Source organism: Pangasianodon hypophthalmus, chromosome 15 (genome assembly GCF_027358585.1).
Source record: "Pangasianodon hypophthalmus isolate fPanHyp1 chromosome 15, fPanHyp1.pri, whole genome shotgun sequence".
NCBI lineage: Eukaryota > Metazoa > Chordata > Actinopteri > Siluriformes > Pangasiidae > Pangasianodon > Pangasianodon hypophthalmus.
In genome coordinates, this window is record NC_069724.1 from 7,893,103 (window position 1) to 7,915,557 (window position 22,455).

The window sequence follows — 22,455 nt, forward strand, 5'->3', positions numbered from 1 at the left end:
AATATCACCCACATCTAACAGATAGATAGATAGATAGATAGATAGATAGATAGATAAACCATGAAGTACCTGCTGGACATTGTGAACTACTTAGAAGAAACATGACTTACCAGACTTTTTTTTAATTAGGAAATTAATACACACTTTACAAAATTGTGAAAATAAAGTGTGCCTTCAAAGACATAATTTCTTCAGAGACACAAGTGTCATTTGGACAACCCTATATTAGAGTACTGAAAGTAACACTTTTTTTTGATATAGAATACCAAAAAATACCAAAAAATGTAATGAAAATTCATATTATTTAAGTGATGAAAGTCATTTTGATGGCTTAAGAGTGGGGGTCAGAGTGACATTCTTCTGCAGTGCAAATAAAAGAGCCTTAAGCTGATTTATGCTGGAAGGAAAAGCACATCACATCCGCTAAGAGGACATTATTCTTTTTTCCTGCTGTGTGAATCCATACTGCATGAAGTGCTGCTGCTGGATGTCTGCATTTCTTCAGTCTTATAAAGCATTGCGTGCCAGGATTGACCTGAGAGCAAAACAATGACAACATCATTCAAAAGCCTCAACATTGATATCCATTTATCTATTTAAAGCCTGAACGAGAGGCAGTTTAAGCAGAACCATGTCCTCTGTGCTTTTCCCCGTGCCAGAGATAAAGGATAAAGCATGAATAAGTCTAGCATAGAGTGAAAAGGTAGAGAGGCATTGGGCAGGGAATAACTGTCAGATATAAATAGAGAGATGCATTACCAGCAAATCGAGCTGCAGCTTGGATAAGGTTAGTTGATTGTGCTGGTGTCATATGCCGCACTGCTTTGCCTCTTACAACTGCATAGGCTGGAAGACAGAGAAATGCATTCTGTAATATTTTACTTTAGCATTGGATCAGGTTAGTATTAGTATCAAATGTGGGTTTTTTTCCCTAAATTTTTTTTTTTTTCTGTAGAAGCTAATTTAATTTCCAATACAATACCTATTGAATGGTAGGGGTTTCAGAATGTTAGATAATTAGATAATTAGATAAGACTTGCGGTCTAAAGACAGATACATATCTGCCAATCATGTGGCAGCAGTGAAGTGCATGAAATCATTCAGATACAGCTCAAGAGCTTCAATTAATGTTCAGATCAAACATCAGAATGAGAAATAAAAGTAATCTTAATGACTTTGACCTGGTTGTTGTTGCCAGGCGGGCTGGTGAATTTCAGAAACTGCTGATCTGGGATTTTCGTGTGCAACAGTCTATAGAGTTTATGCAGAATGGTGCAAAAAACAAGCATAAAAACACCCAGTGAGCAGCAGTTCTTCAGGCAGAAACAAGTTGCTCATGAGAGAGATGAGAGGAGAATGGCCAGACTGCTTTGAGTTGTCGCGAAAGCTATGCTAGCACAAATAACCACTCTTTACATACGTGATGAGCAGAAAAGCATCTCAGTAGGCAAAACACATCGACTTTTGAGGTGGATGGCAATAATACAATGTAATAGCAAAAGACCACAGCAGGTTCCTCTCCTGTCAGCCAAGAACAGGTATCTGAGGATAAGCGGGCACAGGATCACCCAAACTGGACAGTTGAAGATTGTTTTTGTATATGGTACAGTTGGCAATGGAGGGTGGGAAGGTCACAGAACCCATTTGAAATTGAAATTTGTTGTGCATATATTACAGGACAAGTAAGAAAAATGAAAATCACTGTTACGTCACAGCCCCAGACTTAAGAGTAGACGATCTGTATTGTGTAATGAGTGGGATGTTCTTTCCCTGGAGGATGAACAGCCTTTTTTTCAGATTAGTGTGTGTGCCTCTTTCAGCGGTGAGTCAGCCTGTGTGTGTGGCCTCGATTGTCTGTGCTGTGCTCTAATCAGATTCTGTCTGCCTCTTGTATTGCTGAAAGTTTGGGAAGTTATTGCTGCAGGAGAGCCAGGGATTACGAGTGAGAGAGACGCTCTACTCGGGAAAAGTTGCAGATTAAGAGGATTGGATATGGTCAGTGTTTCACTAAAGATATAGGATTTGAGGCTGGTGTGTGCCATAGATCCTGACCTTGTTCACATCTCATTTATTAGAGCATACTCTGTGTATCGAATAAAATAGGATGTATTGTGCAAAGACAGGGTGGTGTGATTGTGCCTGAAGTCAAGTGGAGTCATGGTTACCAGCCCGAAGCTGATTATTTTCCAGGATGTCCAGAATTGTTTTATTCCTCTTATAGCACAGAAATTTGCCACACTAACAAATATTTATTTATTAAAGAATGACATGTCATACTTTTTATCCATTTATAGTTACATGTAATGTTGTGAAACAAATTAATTCCTTTGTCACTTACATTATAGCAGCTATAAGCAATTGTTCCCTCACGTTCTCTTGAAGTTAATTTAAAAAAAAAAGCAACTTTGCATGACAGTCGCATTGAAAAGCTTGCAGGTACAGTTTTACTTCTGACTCTTACAAAGTGCTGACAATGGAGACTCCTTCCATACGCTAATATAGAAAGCTTCATCCTTTCAATAATTATAACTTTTATGACTTTTATACAGAAGCAGTCAATGTCTCCTTTGTCTTAAAAGCCAATATCTAAGAGGTGTCATGAAGTGGACAGATTGATACAAGTGCAGGGTTACTAGTTTTATTAAAACCAGTGTGGCAGACAAACGAAAGGTCTCATCACTTGGTCAGCTTGCTTTGCCTTCACAGCCTTCCATCACTGTAAATCATAACTCTCATTGAAAGTGAACGCTAATTTTCGAGAATCATTTTGCTGGCAGTTTGAACACATGTAAACATGACCAGCCATTGGTTCATGGACACCAAGGCCTAATTGCAGCTCAGATGACCTTGATGTCCGAATCAAACCTTTATCTTTACTCAGTCATACCCATTGGATGATTTGTCATTTCTTTTCTGTTTTCCCCACATGCCAGTTCAAAACTGCTATGGACACTTTGCTATTGATAACACAGGTTTCTATATCTGGAGCGTCTGATGTGCTGACATGGTGCATTGGACACACAGGTGGAACTAGGTGATTGACCACACTGAATTCCCGAAGTGCATTGTAACATTACAGTGGCCTCCTGACGTAAATGTGCACAAACTCAAGTGTTTTCAGTTGTAAAATGCTGTTAAAACGATAGTGCTGTAAAAACCTATTGATTTTTTCCCTTTACCCTTACCAGATGTTGCCAAGTAGGTAAGTTGTATTGATCTGAGTGGTGTGGTGGAGCTCTATTTTCCCACCCAATGACCGTTCCAACAGAAATCTATTGGCATTCCAACTGAAAGCACTACAGTTGTTTTATTTCATCGACAATCATGTCCAATCCAATAAATAATAGGCCACCTTCATCAATAAGCCTGTTCACTGAAAATTCAGTGCACATGCACCCTTTAAAGAAAAAGTCAAAATTGTCCATAAGAGACACGTAAACAATTTGGAAATAATCATTTTCTTTATTGGAAATTTGATGGACCTGTTTCATTTATTTTGAAATAAAGAAGTGTTTCCATGTTGGATGTTTTAATATCAGAGAAATGCATCTCTTTGCATTGATTTTAATAAGAACAATGCAGTAATGGAATACACAGTGCAAGAAAATGATCCTCCATTTAAAAAGTTCGCCAGAGATGAAAGAACTCTGACATAATCATCCATCAACCCAACACAGACAGTCTGAGGTGGAGCATCCATGTTGGAATGAGTTTCCCAGTGAAAAAGCATTGTTCTCCACTCAGTAACATACCTACAACCATCTAGATGGATGTCAAAATGGGGTAAAGAATTCTTAGATGGTTGTTATAACTACCTGAAAACACCCTTGTAACACACACACAAATGTAGCCTATGTACACAAATATGTTTTACTGCTTCTTTTTACCACCTCATCTTGTTAATATTATTTTTTTTCTTTCGCTTCCTGGAAAATCTTAGTTGGCAATTCCCTACATCTTTTAGCATTAAAGTAAGCTTATATATTGTAGGCCGTCTGTAGTGGAAGACTTCTTGGTGATGGAGCATCTTTATAAAGCCTTTGATTACCCATTAGCAATTAAAAAACGACAGCCGCAGCGGCTTTTAAACCTCATTAGCGAAATCCAATATTTTGTTGCTTTCTCTGCCTGACTGGGTATTGAATCAACTTCTAACATCATTACCTCAAAGAATCACAGCAAAAGTGGCAATGGTGGGGGGTAGGGGTGGTGGGCATGGGGGGGGATAAGACAATGCCCTCTTAGGAGTTTGGGAAGCGTCTTAATCATATGTCTCCCATCTGGCGGGTAGATTAACCTCAGTAGCCTTGACAACACACGCGTACAACAGCTGCCAGATATTGGAAAGAGAATTGCCACCGTTATGAGATATGAATATGTGTCGAACAGATTACACACCAAGAACTCAGGAGCATATTTTTCTCCCAGAAAATTTCTCTCACAATTCAGTTTGTAATTTATATGCTTGCTTTATTTTGACCAAGGTTTGAGATATATATATATATATATATATATATATATATATATATATATATATATATATATATATACACTATATTACCAAAAGTATTCGGTCACCCATCCAAATGATCAGAATCAGGTGTCCTAATCACTTGGCCTGGCTACAGGTGTATAAAATCAAGCACTTAGGCATGCAGACTGTTTTTACAAACATTTGTGAAAGAATGGGCCGCTCTCAGGAGCTCAGTGAATTCCAGCGTGGAACTGTCATAGGATGCCACCTGTGCAACAAATCCAGTCATGAAATTTCCTCGCTCCTAAATATTCCACAGTCAACTCTCAGCTTTATCATAACAAAATGGAAGAGTTTGGGAACAACAGCAACTCAGCCACGAAGTGGTAGGCCACGTAAACTGACGGAGAGGGGTCAGCGGATGCTGAAGCGCATAGTGGAAAGAGGTCGTCAACTTTCTTCACAGTCAATTGCTACAGAGCTCCAAACTTCATGTGACCTTCAGATTAGCCCAAGTACAGTACGCAGAGAGCTTCATGGAATGGGTTTCCATGGCCGAGCAGCTGCATCCAAGCCACACATCACCAAGTGCAATGCAAAGCGTCGGATGCAGTGGTGTAAAGCACGCCGCCACTGGACTCTAGAGCAGTGGAGACGCGTTCTCTGGAGTGATGAATCACGCTTTTCCATCTGGCAATCTGATGGACGAGTCTGGGTTTGGAGGTTGCCAGGAGAACGGTACATTTCGGACTGCATTGTGCCGAGTGTGAAATTTGGTGGAGGAGGAATTATGGTGTGGGGTTGTTTTTCAGGAGTTGGGCTTGGCCCCTTAGTTCCAGTGAAAGGAACTTTGAATGCTTCAGGATACCAAAACATTTTGGACAATTCCATGCTCCCAACCTTGTGGGAACAGTTTGGAGCGGGCCCCTTCCTCTTCCAACATGACTGTGCACCAGAGCACAAAGCAAGGTCCATAAAGACATGGATGACAGAGTCTGGTGTGGATGAACTTGACTGGCCTGCACAGAGTCCTGACCTGAACCCGATAGAACACCTTTGGGATGAATTAGAGCGGAGACTGAGAGCCAGGCCTTCTCGACCAACATCAGTGTGTGACCTCACCAATGCGCTTTTGGAAGAATGGTCAAAAATTCCTATAAACACACTCCTCAACCTTGTGGAAAGCCTTCCCAGAAGAGTTGAAGCTGTAATAGCTGCAAAAGGTGGTCCGACATCATATTGAACGCTATGGGTTAGGAATGGGATGGCACTTAAGTTCATATGTGAGTCAAGGCAGGTGCCCGAATACTTTTGGTAATATAGTGTATATATCTCAAAGCTTGGTCAAAATAAAGCAAGCATATATATTGGGCATGTTGTTTCAGCTTAGAGGACTGTTTGAGGAGAGTCTCAGTGGGATGAACATGGGATCAGGTTACTCAAGCTGACTGTCAGCATTCTCCAACAAAACACACCTCCAAAAATGCATGGCTGTGGGGACAATGCCAATACCAGATGCATAATAATAATTATGTGATTCTGATGTAACTTTGGGGTGTAACACAATGTTACTATCTGTACCTGTGGTTAACATTCCAACATTGTCAGCACCTCTCAGTTCCTTGACCTCAGCTAGAGATGTGTGTGAGACTGCTTTTGAACCCCGCTCTCACCTGGAGGACCCTAATCCAATAGACGCCTCTAGTCTCAACCAGATTTCTGGCAAGCTTTCTAAAAAAAAAAACAAGCCAAAACAAAACAAAAAGTAAACTTCTGTCTGTATCTATATTTGTATCTGCTTAGAACATGTTATCTGTTCATTCAGAGTAAGTATTATTATTATTATTATTATTATTATTCAGCTGCATTCCTAATGTGCCTATAGGTAATAGTAAGCCTTCAGCTTTGACTGGAGGTGAGACAAAAATAAAGCATTTGGCAGCAAACACTCACAGTGTGCTTAGTGTAAAATAAGTATGGTGGATGATCTGTGATGATGTAGGGCTGTTTTTTTTTCACCATGAAGTACCAGGAGATTTTAAGTGAAAAATCTGGCTGCCTCTGCCAAGAAGGGTTGTGGTTGGATCCCCCAACAGAGCAATGATCCAAAAAAAGATTTCCAACTCAACACAAAAATTATTAAATGACCGTAGAATCAAGCTTTTGACATGGCCATTCCAGTCCATATTTTAAAATCTTTGGAGTGAGCTGATCTCATCAAGTATAGTGCCAATGTTTAAACTGTGAAACATGTTCTGTTAAAAAAAGAAATTTTATTTTAGTTATCCATCTTTCCGAAGTGTGTCAATGATTCTAGAGATGACTAACTGATTTCTTCTCAATATATTTCTTACATATTGGATATGTGCCATTTTTGCAGTGTCATAGGAGTGGAAAGTGAAGCTGACTGTCTTGCGAGTGTTGAGATGTCAAGATGTCAATAATCAACTATATAATTTTACATAAGGCTTGGCAAGTCTGGAATTAGGGGGAAAAAAGCTTTTTCTAATGCAGGATGCCATCATGTTACAGTAAAACTTTAGAACAGTTGCTTGATCAAATCCGTTCTCATTCAGTACAAACATTACACAAAGCTAAATCACAAGAAGTGGATTAGGTGCTGTGTTGAATAGAGAGGATTAATCAGGTAGGCTCTGTTGCTATCTGGAGTTTTTGGGCAAGAAATATCCATGTAAACACACCGTCCACTTTAGGAACATCTGCTCACCTGCTCATTCGTGCAATTATCCAATCAGCCATCAGGCAGATAAACAGTTTCAGTTAAATGTTTACCTCAGACGTCAGAGTGGGAGAAAAAATGTGATCTCAGTGACACTGACCGTGGTATGTTTGTTGGTGCCAGACAGGCTGGTTTGAGTATTTCAGGCACTGCTGATCTCCGGGGATTTTCACACACAGCTGTGTCTAGAATTTACACCGAATAGTCCAAAAAACAAAAAACATAAAAAAAAACACAACTCACAAGAGATGACTTGCTGAGACAGGTCAGAGGAGAATGGCCAAACTGGTTCAAGCTGACAGGAATTGTACAGCAGCACAAAAAAACCACTCTGTACAACCGTGGTGAGCAGAAAAGCACCTCGTCATGCCCAACACATTCAACCTTGAGTTGGATCGGCTACAACAGCAGAAGGCCACATCAGGTTCCTCTCCTGCCAGACAAGAACCGAAATCTGAGGATACACTGGGAACGGTCTGATGAATCTCGATTTCTGTTGCGACACTGAGATGGTAAACTCAAAATTTGATGTCAATACCATGAATCTATGGGACCCAACCTCCCTTGTGTCAGTAGTTCAGGCTGGTGGTGGTGGCGTAAAGATGTGGGGAATGTTTCCTTGGCATATACTGAGTCCCTTAATACCGATCAAGTTTGAATGCTTCAGTATATCTCAGTATTGTTGTTGAACATATCCCCTTCTCAATTTACCCATCCTTTATTGGTTACTTACAGCATGAAAATGAGTCATGTCACAAAGCACAAGTCATCTTATACTGGTTCCATGAACATGACAAGGTGTTCACTGTGCAGTTGACAAATCTGCTGCAATCATGTCAACATGGACCAGCATCTCAAAGGAATGTTTCTAACATCTATATATAGTATATATGTAGGGAATAAAACATGACAAGGTGTGCTGTTAGAGGAAAATAATGACAGGGTGGTGTGATACATCCCAATGTGAAGCAGAGTTACTTTCACCCTACAAAAGTTGATTATTTTCTAATATCATGACATCAGAAGTCTTTATTCCTCTTATTCCACAGCAATAATTCAATTTTTTTATTACTCTTGTGCCTGTAAGTACATCATACTTTTTCTATTTGTAGTTACATTTAATGTTGTGAAACATTTCCAAAATTTACTTCCTGTTATGACTTACATTATAGCAGCTACAACCAGTCACTCCCTCACCAGCCTCTCTTTTTTGTTTCTCCTGAAGTTATTACAACACAAAAAGAAAACATACTGAGAAACGGGAAAGTGCAAAGTCTATGCAAAAATGTACTGAATGCTACATAGTGCTGACACTGGAGACTCCAATTAATGTTAGAAACATCTCCTTACAGGTTTTACAAATTTTTCTACATTAGTCTTAGTTTAGGAGCCATACAGGTTCCTGAGTTACAGCACAGTATATATAAGATATATGTCACAAAGATATATGTCACATACATATAGGTGACCATTCTTGGCCACAAGGTTGAAAACAGAAGGATGTGTAATTATTTTTGGGCATTATAATGTCGAGTAAACACTAAAATCCAGCATGCTCTCAGGATGTGTGCTCAGCCAAACCCCTCAGGGAACAGTACTGTATGTAGAACTGCTGTACATATCGTTGCTGGTGTGTCTCAGTGGTCCGAGAGACTGCTGATCCATCCTCAGCCATCTGCCCCTAATACCAGCATGTGCACAAGGGCAAGAGGCTCTACAGAAGACCCAATTTCCTTTATAAGTGAGAAAGATGGCTCTGTCATTGACACTACAGAAGTATTAAGAAGGGAGTTTTTAAAGGTTCAGTATGTAATTTTCAAAAGCATTTCTAGACAAATGGTAACCATCTAATTTCAAAGATACCTTAGAAACACTGTGAATCGCCTTATTGCCAGGCAGATTTCTTTAAAAAAATACAGTAGTAGCACTCCACTGTATGCCGTGAAAGCCAAGACAATTAACAGTGAATATCACACTTTTATTATCAAAACATTTTGGCAGATTTTTAATTTATCTACGCACCACACTGTCTTCCTGTTGCTGATTTTGCATTTCTTTTGCAATGCACGTAAACACCACCCTTGGAATCCCAACTTACTTATACCAGAAAATAGAAATCAAGAAATCAAATGACTAAAGAATCTACTTAAAATTGCTTGTGGCACCATGAATGAGAGTGATTTATGAGGTCCTAGAAAACCCTAATATTCAGCAACCCCAAATGCACATAAAAACTATTTTAATGCAAGTTATGAAGAGCTATTTAAGACAAAATCTAATACATTACAAGTAGTGGTAGGTGAACTAAGGCAGTTGGTGGTTATTTGAATGAAAACGCTTGAATAACACAATTGAATGGACTGTCAGGACTAATATGTCCTTTGTAAATGTGCATTAGAGGTGGCAGCGGGTTACGGGGAGGCCATCAACCTGATGCAGATGACTTACACACTGGTGCAAATCCTCCATTGCAATTATAGGTCCATCAACCCTTAACATCTCACTCTGCGGTTATTACTGAGAACTAATTTCTGTTTATTTATAGAAGCAAGGGGAGGTAGCATTTTCCTTTTCCAGGCAAACCATTTGGAAGTGTATGTGTGTTTACGAGGAAAGTCATTAGAGTCGAGATGATGTTCATCAATAACAGAAAAAAGGCCTGCACTGTAAATAAGAAGCAGAGAGTGGCCTGTGTTTTGGGGTTTTCTTGGTTTCCTTAATTCCTTCTATAATTTAGTCTGGTTAATTTAGACTACCTGGCTTTTATTTCCTTGGTTCTAGTAAATCATCCATTACCATCAATAGTGCAGGACTGAAAACAAGCCATGCTCAGGGATTTTATTTGGGATTTTCCACGGATCAGCGTGAAAATCCAGAGCAAGGGTCAGGTCACATGCAAACAAGGACATCAAAGGAAAATCCAATAAGTGTAAATCCAGAAATACAGGCAAAGATTAAAACCATAATATATCTGACCTACAGTGATTGAAATACAAACAGAAGAACTAGGAAAACTAGGTTTTTAAAAATTAAAACCACTGAATACTGCAGAATAACACTAGCAAGACTTTCAAGAAAAAAACATATGGCAAGCCAGTTATTATTGCAGTAATTTAAGAATTTGTCACAACTAATATTATTAGCCAGTTGTACATTATGCTGCTTCTTACAAGGTTACTTACCAATAAAATCATTAATTTGACAAAATATTGGTTTGAAACTATTTGACTATTCTACTAATTGGTAATAGAAGTTCTAGTGAACTTATTATTATTTCTAACTTAGCTGACCTAGCCTCCTCCTGAAATAAACGTCCATACACTCACCGGACACTTTAATAGGAACGCCTGTACACCTGCACATTTATGCAATTATCCAATCAGCCAATCATGTGGTAGCAGCACAATGCAAAAATTAAATCAAGCAAAAACAGGTCAAGCGCTTCAGTTAATGTTCACATCAAGCAGAATGAAGTAGACATTTAACCTAAATGACTTTGACCATGGCATGGTTGTTGGTACCAAATGGGCTGTGGGATTGAGTATTCCTGGGATGGTGCAAAAAACAAAAAAACATCATGTGAGCAGCAGTTCTGTAGGTGGAAATGTCTTGTTGATGAGATCAGAGGAGAATGGCCAGACTGGTTCAAGCTGACAGGAAGGCTACGGTAACTCAAATAAGCACTCTTTACAACCCTGGTGAGCAGAAAAGCATCTCAGACCAAAACAACAATTCAAACCTTGAAGCAGATGGGCTGCAACAGCAGAAGACCACTTCAGAGTAGGAATCTGAGCCAACAGTGGGTACAGGGTCACTGAAACTGGACAACTTAAGATTTAATGCATGCATTCACTGCCGTGTAAAATCAGAAGACAAACACTGTTACTAGTTTAACAAATTTTCAGAGTGATATTCCAATACATTCAAAAGGATACCCCTTCCCCTACATCTCCCATTTTTTTCTTCTCATTTACTCAAATGCAGTAATGAGCTATCACCCCTCATGTTCTGTTCATATTTAGGTATGTGTGACTGTCAAATTTCAAATTTAGAATATAGATGGTCTCTATTCCAGTTATTACGGTGTAAACGATATTGATAGAAATTAACCTTCAAGCCTTTCTGATGTCTTGTCATCGTGTGTGTGTGTTTGCATGTACAGGAGTGGAAAGTTATTTTTAGTAGTTAGTCTCAGGGTCAAAATGACCTGAACATAATCTCTGAAGTATACATATGATTTTTAAAAGTGGAATTATTGTGATTTTGATAGGAACCCAAAATTTCATGTTGGAAAGATCATTTTAGCAAAATTTTCAAATGAATGTTTGTGATCTTTAGTCATGCTGAGAGTTTGAGCCCCCTCTGTAGGATGTCTCTGTGTATATATAATCATCTCTCTTTCGCTTATTCTCTCATTTTCTTTCCTCTCGCTCTCTACGATCGAACGGTTCGGCTCCCTCGTGTCTTTCATTGTAAACGAGAGCAGTCCTGGAGGAGCGTGGAGAGGAACTTGTTAACCGGTTGTTGCTCTCATCTGTGTGTACAGTGAAGTCATACCTTCCATGGCTTGTTTTGCTCACTGGTGATGTCATCGCCAGCCAATCAGCAGGTGGTGCTGCAGTAGGCACTGGATGCAGGGGGAGTCTGGGGTATATGCACAGGGATGCTCTAGCAACACGACTCTTTTCATCACCACATCATTACTGGGGCTGGATGGAGGGGGGGAGAGAGAGAGAGAGAGAGAGATATAGGCAGAAAGAAGGAGAGACAGCATCAGCAATTGAGAATATCTAATCATAACAGCGAGCCTCATCTTTTGACCCCACAGCTTTGAAATGTGCTATGGCTCAATATGGAAATGAAATTTCTAAATAAGGCAACATTGGCTCACTGTTTTATGTATTTATTTTTTTACCCACTACGTCCTGTTTTTAACCCATTGCAGGCCTGTACTCTGTTGTTACATGGTTTTGCTATGGTTATTATCCTGCACTCTGTAGCTATTGCATATGCAGTGGTAATTATATCAGTCAGTATTTGATTTAACAGTGACCTCTAGCCAAGGTGAGCCACATTTCTGCAAGGAGTGAGGAGTATGCTTTTAGCATCCTACGCTCCAGTTAGAGGAGACGATTTGTCTGTGTCTGTATCATTGATTCATATCTCTGCAGTATTTGAAGAACAGACTAATGAAACTGCAGTAGTGTTGGGTGTAAAAGACCTGCGTGAAGCCAGCTAATTCATACTTTTTTAAAATTCTTTCTCTGCGAGTAGTAGTCTTAGAGCGATTATTGATACGGTTTTTTACACTGACCATCACTGACACCAGTTTTTCGTGGTATTGTTTGTATCAGTTTTATACCACCACGCTACTAAATTCTCGAATCTGATTTTTCAGAAGGTGTTGAGTTTCTGTAACAGCAGCTAATTCAAATTACAGATGTATATTAATGCGTGTTTTCTAATACAATATGTAATGGTTTCTATAGTAACAGCTATTTTGTATGGCAGAGATCCTAATAATTAATGTATTTAAAAAGGTGATTTTATTTAACAAAGAAAAATGTATAATTATTGATATGATGTGAAGCTTTCTGTGAGGAGATGTTTATTAAATATTTTTATAAGGAGTCTCCCTTGTCAGCACTTTGTAACAGTTAGATATTCATTATCATCATGTTAAGCATAATGTTAAGTCCAAAGCACAAAACACACAATATTATATTTTATCAGTACACTCACAGTGTCCTTGTTATTATATTAATCAGTGATTAGACAGATGTGGAAATGCTGATAAACATATAGTGTGTATTCTTTCTTTGGTTTAAAGCATGGATTAAATATAGCTGAAAAATTGTGTGTATTATAGCTCTATCCTATACTCAGTTAAAGAGTGTACTCTGGCATGATTGATCTAAAAATCAATGCTGTGGATGATGATATATTGCCTTATTAGTCACACAGATCCCCTAACAAGCAAGCCATTTATTTGACGAAATTGTGCTGCAGGACTTTAGCTTGACTGGTAGCTAGAAGAAAAGCCTGCTTCCCTTGTGTCTGAATCCCACTGACGTGATGTACCACCTGGTAACTTGTCATTTCTGTTTGCCGCAAAACACTTGTAGACAAGGTACTAGATTGTCGAATACACGTTGAACGTGGTGCATAAGTCACAATTTGCGAAATAACCATTTTTTGCGTATTTTGTGTTGCAGGTGCCCACGGAGTCAGAGAGGAGCCCCAGTTTGTGACTGCCCGTGCTGGGGACACCGTGATTCTGGGATGTGACGTATCCCACCCGCTCAACGGGCAGCCCTACGTGGTGGAGTGGTTCAAGTTCGGAGTGCCCATCCCCTTCTTCATCAACTTCCGATTCTACCCTCCCCATGTGGACCCGGAGTACGCCGGTGAGCTCCATAATCACACGAGCTTTTTATTCTCTGTTACACACATTCTCACTCTGCACAGGTTAATTATGACCATTATTATTATAACATCATTATTACAGTAATATAATCTGTAATCGTTAAAATATAATTCTGTAATCTGAAATCATTCTATAACGTTATAATATAATGGTTTCATACTAAAGCCAATAATGACGGAATAAAAATCCAAGTACCCATCTCTTTATTTGCAAAGTAACTGGCATGGCAACAGGTGTTGAACTGACCTTTTCTCTGTGTCAGTCCACTTTTCCTTTGACAAAATGTGATGGCGCTGGTGGTGGTGTTGGCATGAAAGTTAAAGATTTGGAACCTGATCCGTTTGAGCAGAGTGTATGGATGAGGAAGTGAGAGAGTTGGACAGACCAAACCTCTGCTGCATCAATCTATTTAGGCAGAGATGAAGTAAAGGCTAAATCCCACTGGCACCACTATCAGCAAGTAGTCAGGTGGTATTGTGGGTAATGTAGATAATGGGTAAGCAAAGTGAAAATTGACCAACATGTCAATGAAAGAGGTTTAAACCAAAAAAAAAAAAAAACTCAGAATTTCAATGCAAAATAAATCAACACTGAAGATGATATTTTTGATTATAAAAATGAAACTCAAGTATAATTAAACCCAAGCACTAGGGATAACATGTAATAGAGGGGTTCTAACTATAAGTAGGATGACTAAACTGTGTGCAAATACTATACATTCATATTTTAGCCAGGGTGCAAATCATGTCTGCAGGGAAGAAAACAGAAATCAGTCATTATCACTGAATACATTTAGATTGCTATAAAATTAGCATTTGAATTTACCCTACACATAGTTAAAAGTAAGGTGAAGTTGGTTCATACTGTCCAACAAAACTTGGCTCCCTGGGCTTCCGGCACAACAGAAAAGCAATGCCACAGGTATCCATGACCAGGAGCCAAGGAGGCAAAATTGCCTGTGCTCTCTGGGTGGTAGAGATGGCATACTCTCTCTTACCTGCCAATCATAACGACACTAGCCAATCATGGGCGTTTGTGATCTTGTGTATGTGGAAGAGGGCAGATAGCGCTTTACTCCAAGTGTGTTATGCTGCCCTGTGATGCAGCATGAGGAGCAGTTCGAAAAGATGTGGTGGCTGGCTTCACATATTAGCCTTCATCCCTCCAGGTTGGTAGCTGTTGTGTGACAGGAGAGAGCTGGCTAACGGCTAAGAATTGGCAGCTGACCAAACTGGCTAGAAAATGCGGGGATGGGGTTGGGGGCATTGAAGGGTGGAGTGTACAACCTAAACTGCTGCGCCTTGAGTGCATATAACAAAATATTGAAGAAGCAATGTTCTTTCACATGCATAAAAATATATATTTTTACACCATTTGGTGTTTTCAAGCTACTGAGAGTCTGTTATACAAATACATATGAAACCAACATAAAAACACAGATTACATTAATAAAAACATAAAAACATTTTTTTAAAGATTCTTCTTTTTTTTTTTTTTTTTTTTTTAAATGAAATTTTGTCACATATCCATATAATGTTCAAAGAATTTTTCTCTAAGCAGACTGAATTTGTTTTGATGTGTTATACTCTGGAGGGAATTATTACCAAAAAAATGTTGCTTTGGAGGTGTTAAACATGTAACACTGCACTGTGAAATCTTCTCTTAACACTCACTTTGCCACTGTGTCAGAGACTTCACTGTACTTTTAAGATTTATGGGGTTTGACAGAAAAATCCTCCAGATATCTCACATTATTTAGTTCCATAATCTGCCTGGTCTCTGGTCATGATCCGTGATTCATGTGTTTAGTTCTACAGTCTACATGAAATGAAGTAGATCAGTCCACTTCATCAGATGAAACACGGCTTTTATTAAAGCATCGGAACTGTTAGGCTGTGTATGATAATTGTACAATTTCATCACGCAATGAGTAATGTGTGGTATAATGGAATAATGTGTGTCAGGAATATACCACTTGGGGGTGTGCTGTTATAGGAAAATAATCAATGTTAGGGTGGTGTGATGTGGATGTTGCTGTTACTATGCCAAAGTTAATAACAGCAGTGTTTAATGCATCTTATACCACAGTTATTTGTCAATACTAACAGTAATTTATTTACTGGAGACTGAAGCATCATAATTTTATCCATTTATAGTTACATTTAATGTTGTGGAACATCCACAAAACAATTTCATGTTATTACTTACTTTTATAATGAATATAAACATTCATTTCCTCATCAGCCTCTTTTTATCTCTCTTGAAGTTAATAAGGCAAAAACAATTGCAGTTTGCTGTGTAACAGAATCCTCAAAGTGCTTTCCCACATCATAAAACTTAAAGTTTCAACTTTACCTCTGAGTGTTACAAAGCATTGACACTGGAGAGTCCTTCTAAAAAATAAATGTCTCCTCTCAGAAAACTTCACCATATCCATTATTATGTTTTTCTTCGTTAAATAACAGTGTATTTTTTTAATCCGTTTATTATTAGACTTAGATTATGTGAAGTGTCTACCATACAAGTCCCTGTTAATGAGCTGTTTCTGTAGAAATTCCAACAAGCAAATAAAGATAAACCTGTGATTTGTCTTACAGCCGGCACTGCTGCCAAAGTTGCTGTTATAGAAAATTAATTAACGCCACCCGACCAATCAGTGCTGTGGTATAATGTTTTTTGACAGGGAGGTACATAATAATTTGCAGAAATCTCAGGATGTATTGGATTTTTTTATTTCCACAGACTAAAAAACTGTGTCCCATCAGTTCCACTGTGTTGAACAAACTAAAACACACTGCACAAAGAACATGAAACTCTCATCTCAGATCACTGCTCCTATAAACACTAAAAGAATAAAATGCCAGAGAGAGCATGCTGATTATGAATTTGTCGATAAGTCTGATTCAAAGAGCCATTCTATCCATGCTGATGAATAGGGAACATAGCATCACAGAGCTGCAGGCAGGTGACTGAGGTGCAACTCCATTCATCAGAGCAAAACCTTTTAGATTAAACATAATCTTTTATTCACATATTAGATTAGGAATTACACCACTGATATAGATCGGAGACAGCAAGGACATCATTTGAGAACATGTCAGATTTATGAAAGCAAAGAAACTCTGATAGTTTATCAGACGTCACTAGGGGCAGGATATGCAATTTTAATGGCTCAAGCTCACACTGAATGGTAATGAGTTGGCAGGGACTTTTTTCTTTCCTTCACACTGAGTCCTGGAATCTCTGCGGAATTTTCGACACAAGTTTTACCATGTTTCTCGGCACTGAGTAAAATTTATGAAACGCTGCTGCACGGATTAAGACATTCAAAGCCCCAGCAGCTTAACTAAGCACTGAGCCTCAGATGAAGCATGTTATACAGACTAGTCTTATAGTTTTGATTTTTTTCTAGTTTGTTTTGAAGATTAAATGTTTCAATTTTATGTTGTAGATTTTTTTTTTATTTCAGTTTTATCGATTTTACTACTGGGAAATGTTTTGTCTGATCTTTAGGGAGGAATACAGAAATCCAAACTGTACATTGTGTAACATCCTTTAAACAGGCAAAACATTTTTAGGATATCATTAATATTCTGTGCAAATGGCAACATGCTTCAGTTATACTTTGTTCATTAGAATGATACATGGTTTTATTAAAAATATATATATTTTTAGAATTTTATAAGAATTCTTCAGCAGGCAGGATTGGTGGGATTGGCAGGAATGGGATTAAAAAAAATTGTCCCACCATTTAATACAACACATCTCCTTCCTCCCTTTTTTAAAGCAAGCTTTACTGAATATTTTCAAAACTCATTACATCAAATATCAGAAATATTTACAGCATCAACATGAGCATATTTTTTTCAGGTCAGTATAGACATATTTACACAGATATTTACTCTTTTTCAAATTAACTCAGAATCACTTTATCGCTTTATTTCGCCAAGCACATTTGCATGTACCACGCATTTGTCTTGGTACAAGGTGCAGACATATAGGGACAACATACAATATTCAACAATACATACACAAGGGCACCACACACACACGCACACACACGTAAGAGCATGGCAACAACAAAAGTATAACTGTGCAGAAAGACTGTGCAGGAGTGTTTGGATCAAGGTGCTGTCAGTGCAAAATATTAAACATATTAAGTCTTGAGAAGTGATTGTGTGATTTACAATTTGTTGATAATTGTTACAGCTCTTGGAAAGAAGCTGTTTCAGCATATTGTGGTTCTTGTTTTTTGGGCACGCTTGTGTTACACAGAAAAGCAACACCAGAAATTCATTTTCTTAGTAAATATTTCAATTTTGTGTAGAGTTGTAGGTTTTAACTTTAATTATATAGTAACCCTGGTAACAAGAACCACTCTGTAGCATTCACAAATCTTTCTACTCCACACAGCTGGACCCATAGTGCACTCTTGAACAGAGGCCTGTGTGTGTGCTGTGCATTACATTCGGAATAAAGCAGTTGGCCTTATCCTGTAGACACAGGCAGTCTCTTATTTCCTGTATTTGGCTCTGCAATATTTCCTTTGAACTGCCACTCACAGTACTGCATTATTTGAGCCAGTGTAGAGTTCACTGTAAAGTAAGAAAAGAAGTGGTCTTATGCTAAACAGTCTGATCAGTGGGTTCTAAACAGGCCTGTTCTTTCTTCTGCTACAATCGGGTGTGTTATAACTAAATAATTCTGAAGCATGCCATTTGACATGACAGTTTTAGCTACATAGCCATGATACAAAGGATGCATTTATCTCTAAATAGAGGGAGGATGAACTTTGTACAATTCATTAGTGATGTCTCTTTGGTGTCTGAACATCTGTGCACAACAGATGCCATGATATACATCTGCTTTGGCACAAGAAATGATTGTATGAAAAGCTGTTGTCTAAAAGGCAAACAGTCACCTCAGTGATGTAGATTTCTGACAGGAGAGCACTGTAATGAGTTAATGTTCTATACAAGAACGAAAAGATGTGACAGTGACTATAGTTGTCTATGAATTAAAAATGTAATTCTTTAAAATGATGTGATTAAGAATGTAATGTTTTGAAACTTTAATGGTTGGGAGTGTCCATGAATTGCATTTCGTTCACTACATCCCAAAATATATTGGTTAAAAATGTAGGTTGTGTCCTGGGCCCCAATGGTACACCAATTAATTGCTTACAAAGTAGTTTGAAAGTAAGGGAAGGGAGAATGCAAGCTTAGTGTATTGACCTCTATTATACCTCCAGCATGTCTCTACCTGAGAACTATCTTTAACCAGCAGCATGTCATTGTTGGTCCTGTGGTTCTGTCACCTCTTTATCACTGCTGTAAAAGCATCCCAAGACATTCCATTGTTCTTGAGCAGTTGTGGCCCATTTCCAGCTCTGCTTTATTGATCTGCAGGGCACTAAAAATTGGCTGCTCATTTTTTCAGCTAAACTTGAGCATACTGTACTAGTAGATTTCCTACCCCCTTTTGTGCAAAGCTAACAATTTTGTGGCACCTGAAGCATATGTTTGCTTAGCCTAAATGGACACAATCTAATTCAACTGCAATGATCAAGAAACGTTTTGGCTGCTTTTCTGTAAAAAAAATTTTTGGTGTAGGGCATCAAGAATATTTCATAGAAAGTGCTTTGAGTAGGTAAAGTGTACAAACCAGGGGTCTGCACTGGCTACATCTGTTTGGCCCAGTTTCTGAGAAAATGTAATATAGTGTGATTTATAATGCCACCTGATTACTGATGAACTGCAATCTGATAATCTCAGATAAAACCCATCCAAAGTTAAACTTGAACCGATTGATAATGCTAATGGGCAGAGATGTAAGTCTTAGTTAAGTTTCAAGTATCTGAGCTGTAAGTCCAAGTCAAGTCTTAAAACTTCAACAATTTTGATCTGTAAATCTAAGTCAAATTTCTGAGTTATAATTCCAAGTCATGTCTCATGCCTTTGAGCTGCAAGTCCTATTCAAATCTTAAGTCTTGGAGCTGCAAGTCTTAGTCAGTTCTCAAGTGTTTGAGCTGCAAGTGCTAGTTAAGTCTCAAGCATCTGTGCTGCAAGTCTAAGTACAGAATCTTAAGTCTTTGAACTGCAAGTCCTAGTCAAGTCTGAAGTCTCTGAGCTGTCAATTCTCAAGCATCTGAAGTGTAAATCTAAGTACAAAATCTTAAAGCCTCTGAGCTGCAAGTCCTAGTCAAGTCTGAAGTCTCTGAGTTGCAAGTCCTAGTCAATCTGTAATCTGTAAATCTGAGCCAAGTCTAAAGTCTGAGTTGCAAGAATTGCTGGTACTTTTTCAATATGCAAGAATTCATACCAGTTAAGGCATTAATGAAATGTCAAATGGACTTTGCAATGGCGTTTCAGTTCTTGAAGCCACTGTGCATTTCTCTACACAAAAATGCAAATGCAAATACATGTTTTGCAATTGAATTTTAATGTCCCAAACTATGCACACTCATAAGGGATATAACTGCAAATACATATGTGAATTTGCATTTGAATTTGAATAAAGTCTGAAAAATGCTGTATACCAAATTATACTGCATACCAAACTACACAAAGGACCTAGTGTATCAGAGCTAATATGATGTCTCTGTGTCCCTGTCTCAGGAAGAGCTAGCCTGCATGGGAAGTCATCTCTGCGGATTGAGAGGGTACGTTCGGATGATCAGGGCTGGTACGAGTGCAAGGTGTTGATGTTGGAGCAGCAGTACGACACCTTCCACAACGGCAGCTGGGTGCATCTTACAGTGAATGGTGAGTCTTGGCCCTTCACTTAGCCCAGAATCTCTGTCTCAGACAAGGTGGTAATGCTGATCTGCAGTCAGGGTTTGACAAACTGGTTGTGGATCAGGGCTGATGTTTGTGGGCAACTTCAAGCCAGGGCATCTCAGCTGTGTTGTTCCCATTGTCTGGACAGAAGACAGAAATTCCTCCATGACAGTAACATTTTCAATGCGCATTCAATGTCATTCAGCACTTCCTGTTGGGGAACCTCTATTCCAATCTTACGGGCCAATCCAATGCTTTATTAGCTTGAGGAACTTTGGTAGATGAGCCCTTGCTTATCAGTGTAGACCTCAGGAACAAACTTACCCAGAAGTTTTTGCAATATTTTAAAGCATACTAACCAGCACTAATACCACTGGATAGGTGATATAGAGGAAAACAAAAAGACACACTCTTTGCTGCTTTTCCTGCATTTCCTGGCTGATTCAAACCAGGTTAAAGAAGTTAGTGCTGATGTTATGAACTGGGAAGTTCATAGTTACAGATATGGAAACACTCTGTATAGAGGAAAACACAGGATTCAGAAACACAAGCTACAGAGAGCTGTGTGGCTTCAGACATTCCCCCATGAGAGTCACAAGCAGGGTTACCAAGTGTTTTTGTGTGTGTTTTTTTTTTTTTTTTTTACCCCAGTTTAGGCTAGTTTTGACACAAGGTGCAGGTGGAAAAATTAAGTCAGTTAAGTCGCAAATACTGAGAAAAAAAATACAAAAATACCCTATTTTCAGGGTTTTTTTGTGCGGGTTTGAGATGTAGTGGGTTGGAAATTTTGCTTCAACCTGGCAACCGTGCACCTCAGTGAAAGCCTGAACAGAAAGCTAATGTTTATTTAGCTGTATTTAGTTTTGTTATGTTATAATGTGCAGCTTTTTTTGTTATATGCTGCTAAGTGTCTGAATAGATTGCTCAAACACTGTGTCATTATTAACTTTTAATTCTTGTACTTTTAGAATGTTGAATGTTTTTACCAATTGAAAATGGAAAACTAAGACATGTAGGCAATGCTTTTTTTGCTGTCATAAAACCGAATTGAATTGAGGCACCACCATATTGTATTATATCGAATTTTACTTTTGTGTATTGTTACACCTCTACTAGCTAGATAGCCTGCTAGCTAATTAGCTAGCCAATATGACTTTATTGAGTTACACAATACCATTTTACACCCAGTTTTGATAGTTTGTAGCTGCCAATCAGAGACTGTCAGGTTTCTGCAGCTGTCCAATTGGATTACATATCTAAAAAGTAGTGAGATATTTCGGAAATGTAGCATGTAGGTTTTAAGCACATGAACTGTTATTTGCAATTGCAAGACAAACATTGTAAAGATATAAACAGAATGCTAACAGTATATTTGCTCAGCCCTGCCTGCTGTTGCCTTGAGAACTACTTTCCTCTTCATCTCCATACTGCCTGCACTTTTTTTTTTTTTTTTGCTGTGATGGACATTCAACACTCTGAAACCCTTTGCAAACATCTGCTGGGAAATCTAATTCTGCAATTACACAGGGAAGTAGACAGATTTTGCCTATTGCGCCTGTGTGTTGAGGATGTTGGATCACATTTCTAAATCTGGACAGCTAAATCTCCTCAGCGTGCTGTTCCAGAGGTGAGGAGCCACAGCAGCACTGGCTGTCTGTCTGGGGCCAAATTGAAAACCATTGATTTTGCCTTATCAGCTGAGCTCTGCGACAGAAAGTGAAGGTATAAGACGACAAGAGCCCTGCACCAGTCAGTGTGTGTATGTGTGTGTGTGTCTGTGTGTGTGTGAGACACATCTGTGTGTTTGTGTATTGGAGTCTGGTCTTAAATCTGGCAACTCAGCACAGACAAGGTGGAGTGTTGAGAGGCCAGTTAATCTGCAGTGTGTGAGTGTGTGTGCTTCCTGCAGAGTGACTAACACTTTAATATCAGTGCTTGTCTCTAAAAGCTACAGTCAACAGCTACGGTCACACTTCTGCCACAGCAGGTTACACGATGCTATCACCTAATTCCTGACTCTTTTATACTGAAGCTG

General features: G+C 38.7%; 1 protein-coding gene across 4 annotated transcripts in view; it reads left to right on the plus strand.

Moving 5' to 3' along the window:
• igsf9bb (immunoglobulin superfamily, member 9Bb) overlaps positions 1 to 22,455 on the plus strand; it is a 114,656-nt gene that overhangs the window by 16,080 nt on the left and 76,121 nt on the right. For all 4 annotated transcript variants that reach the window (XR_008303841.1, XM_026938854.3, XM_026938855.3 and 1 more), the window contains exons 2-3: positions 13,430 to 13,621; positions 20,259 to 20,405. Coding sequence is in view for 3 of the 4 variants with exons in the window: in XM_026938854.3 (XP_026794655.2) it covers positions 13,430 to 13,621; positions 20,259 to 20,405 (339 nt within the window). In the remaining variant the exon portion in view is untranslated. The remainder of the gene's footprint in view (positions 1 to 13,429; positions 13,622 to 20,258; positions 20,406 to 22,455) is intronic.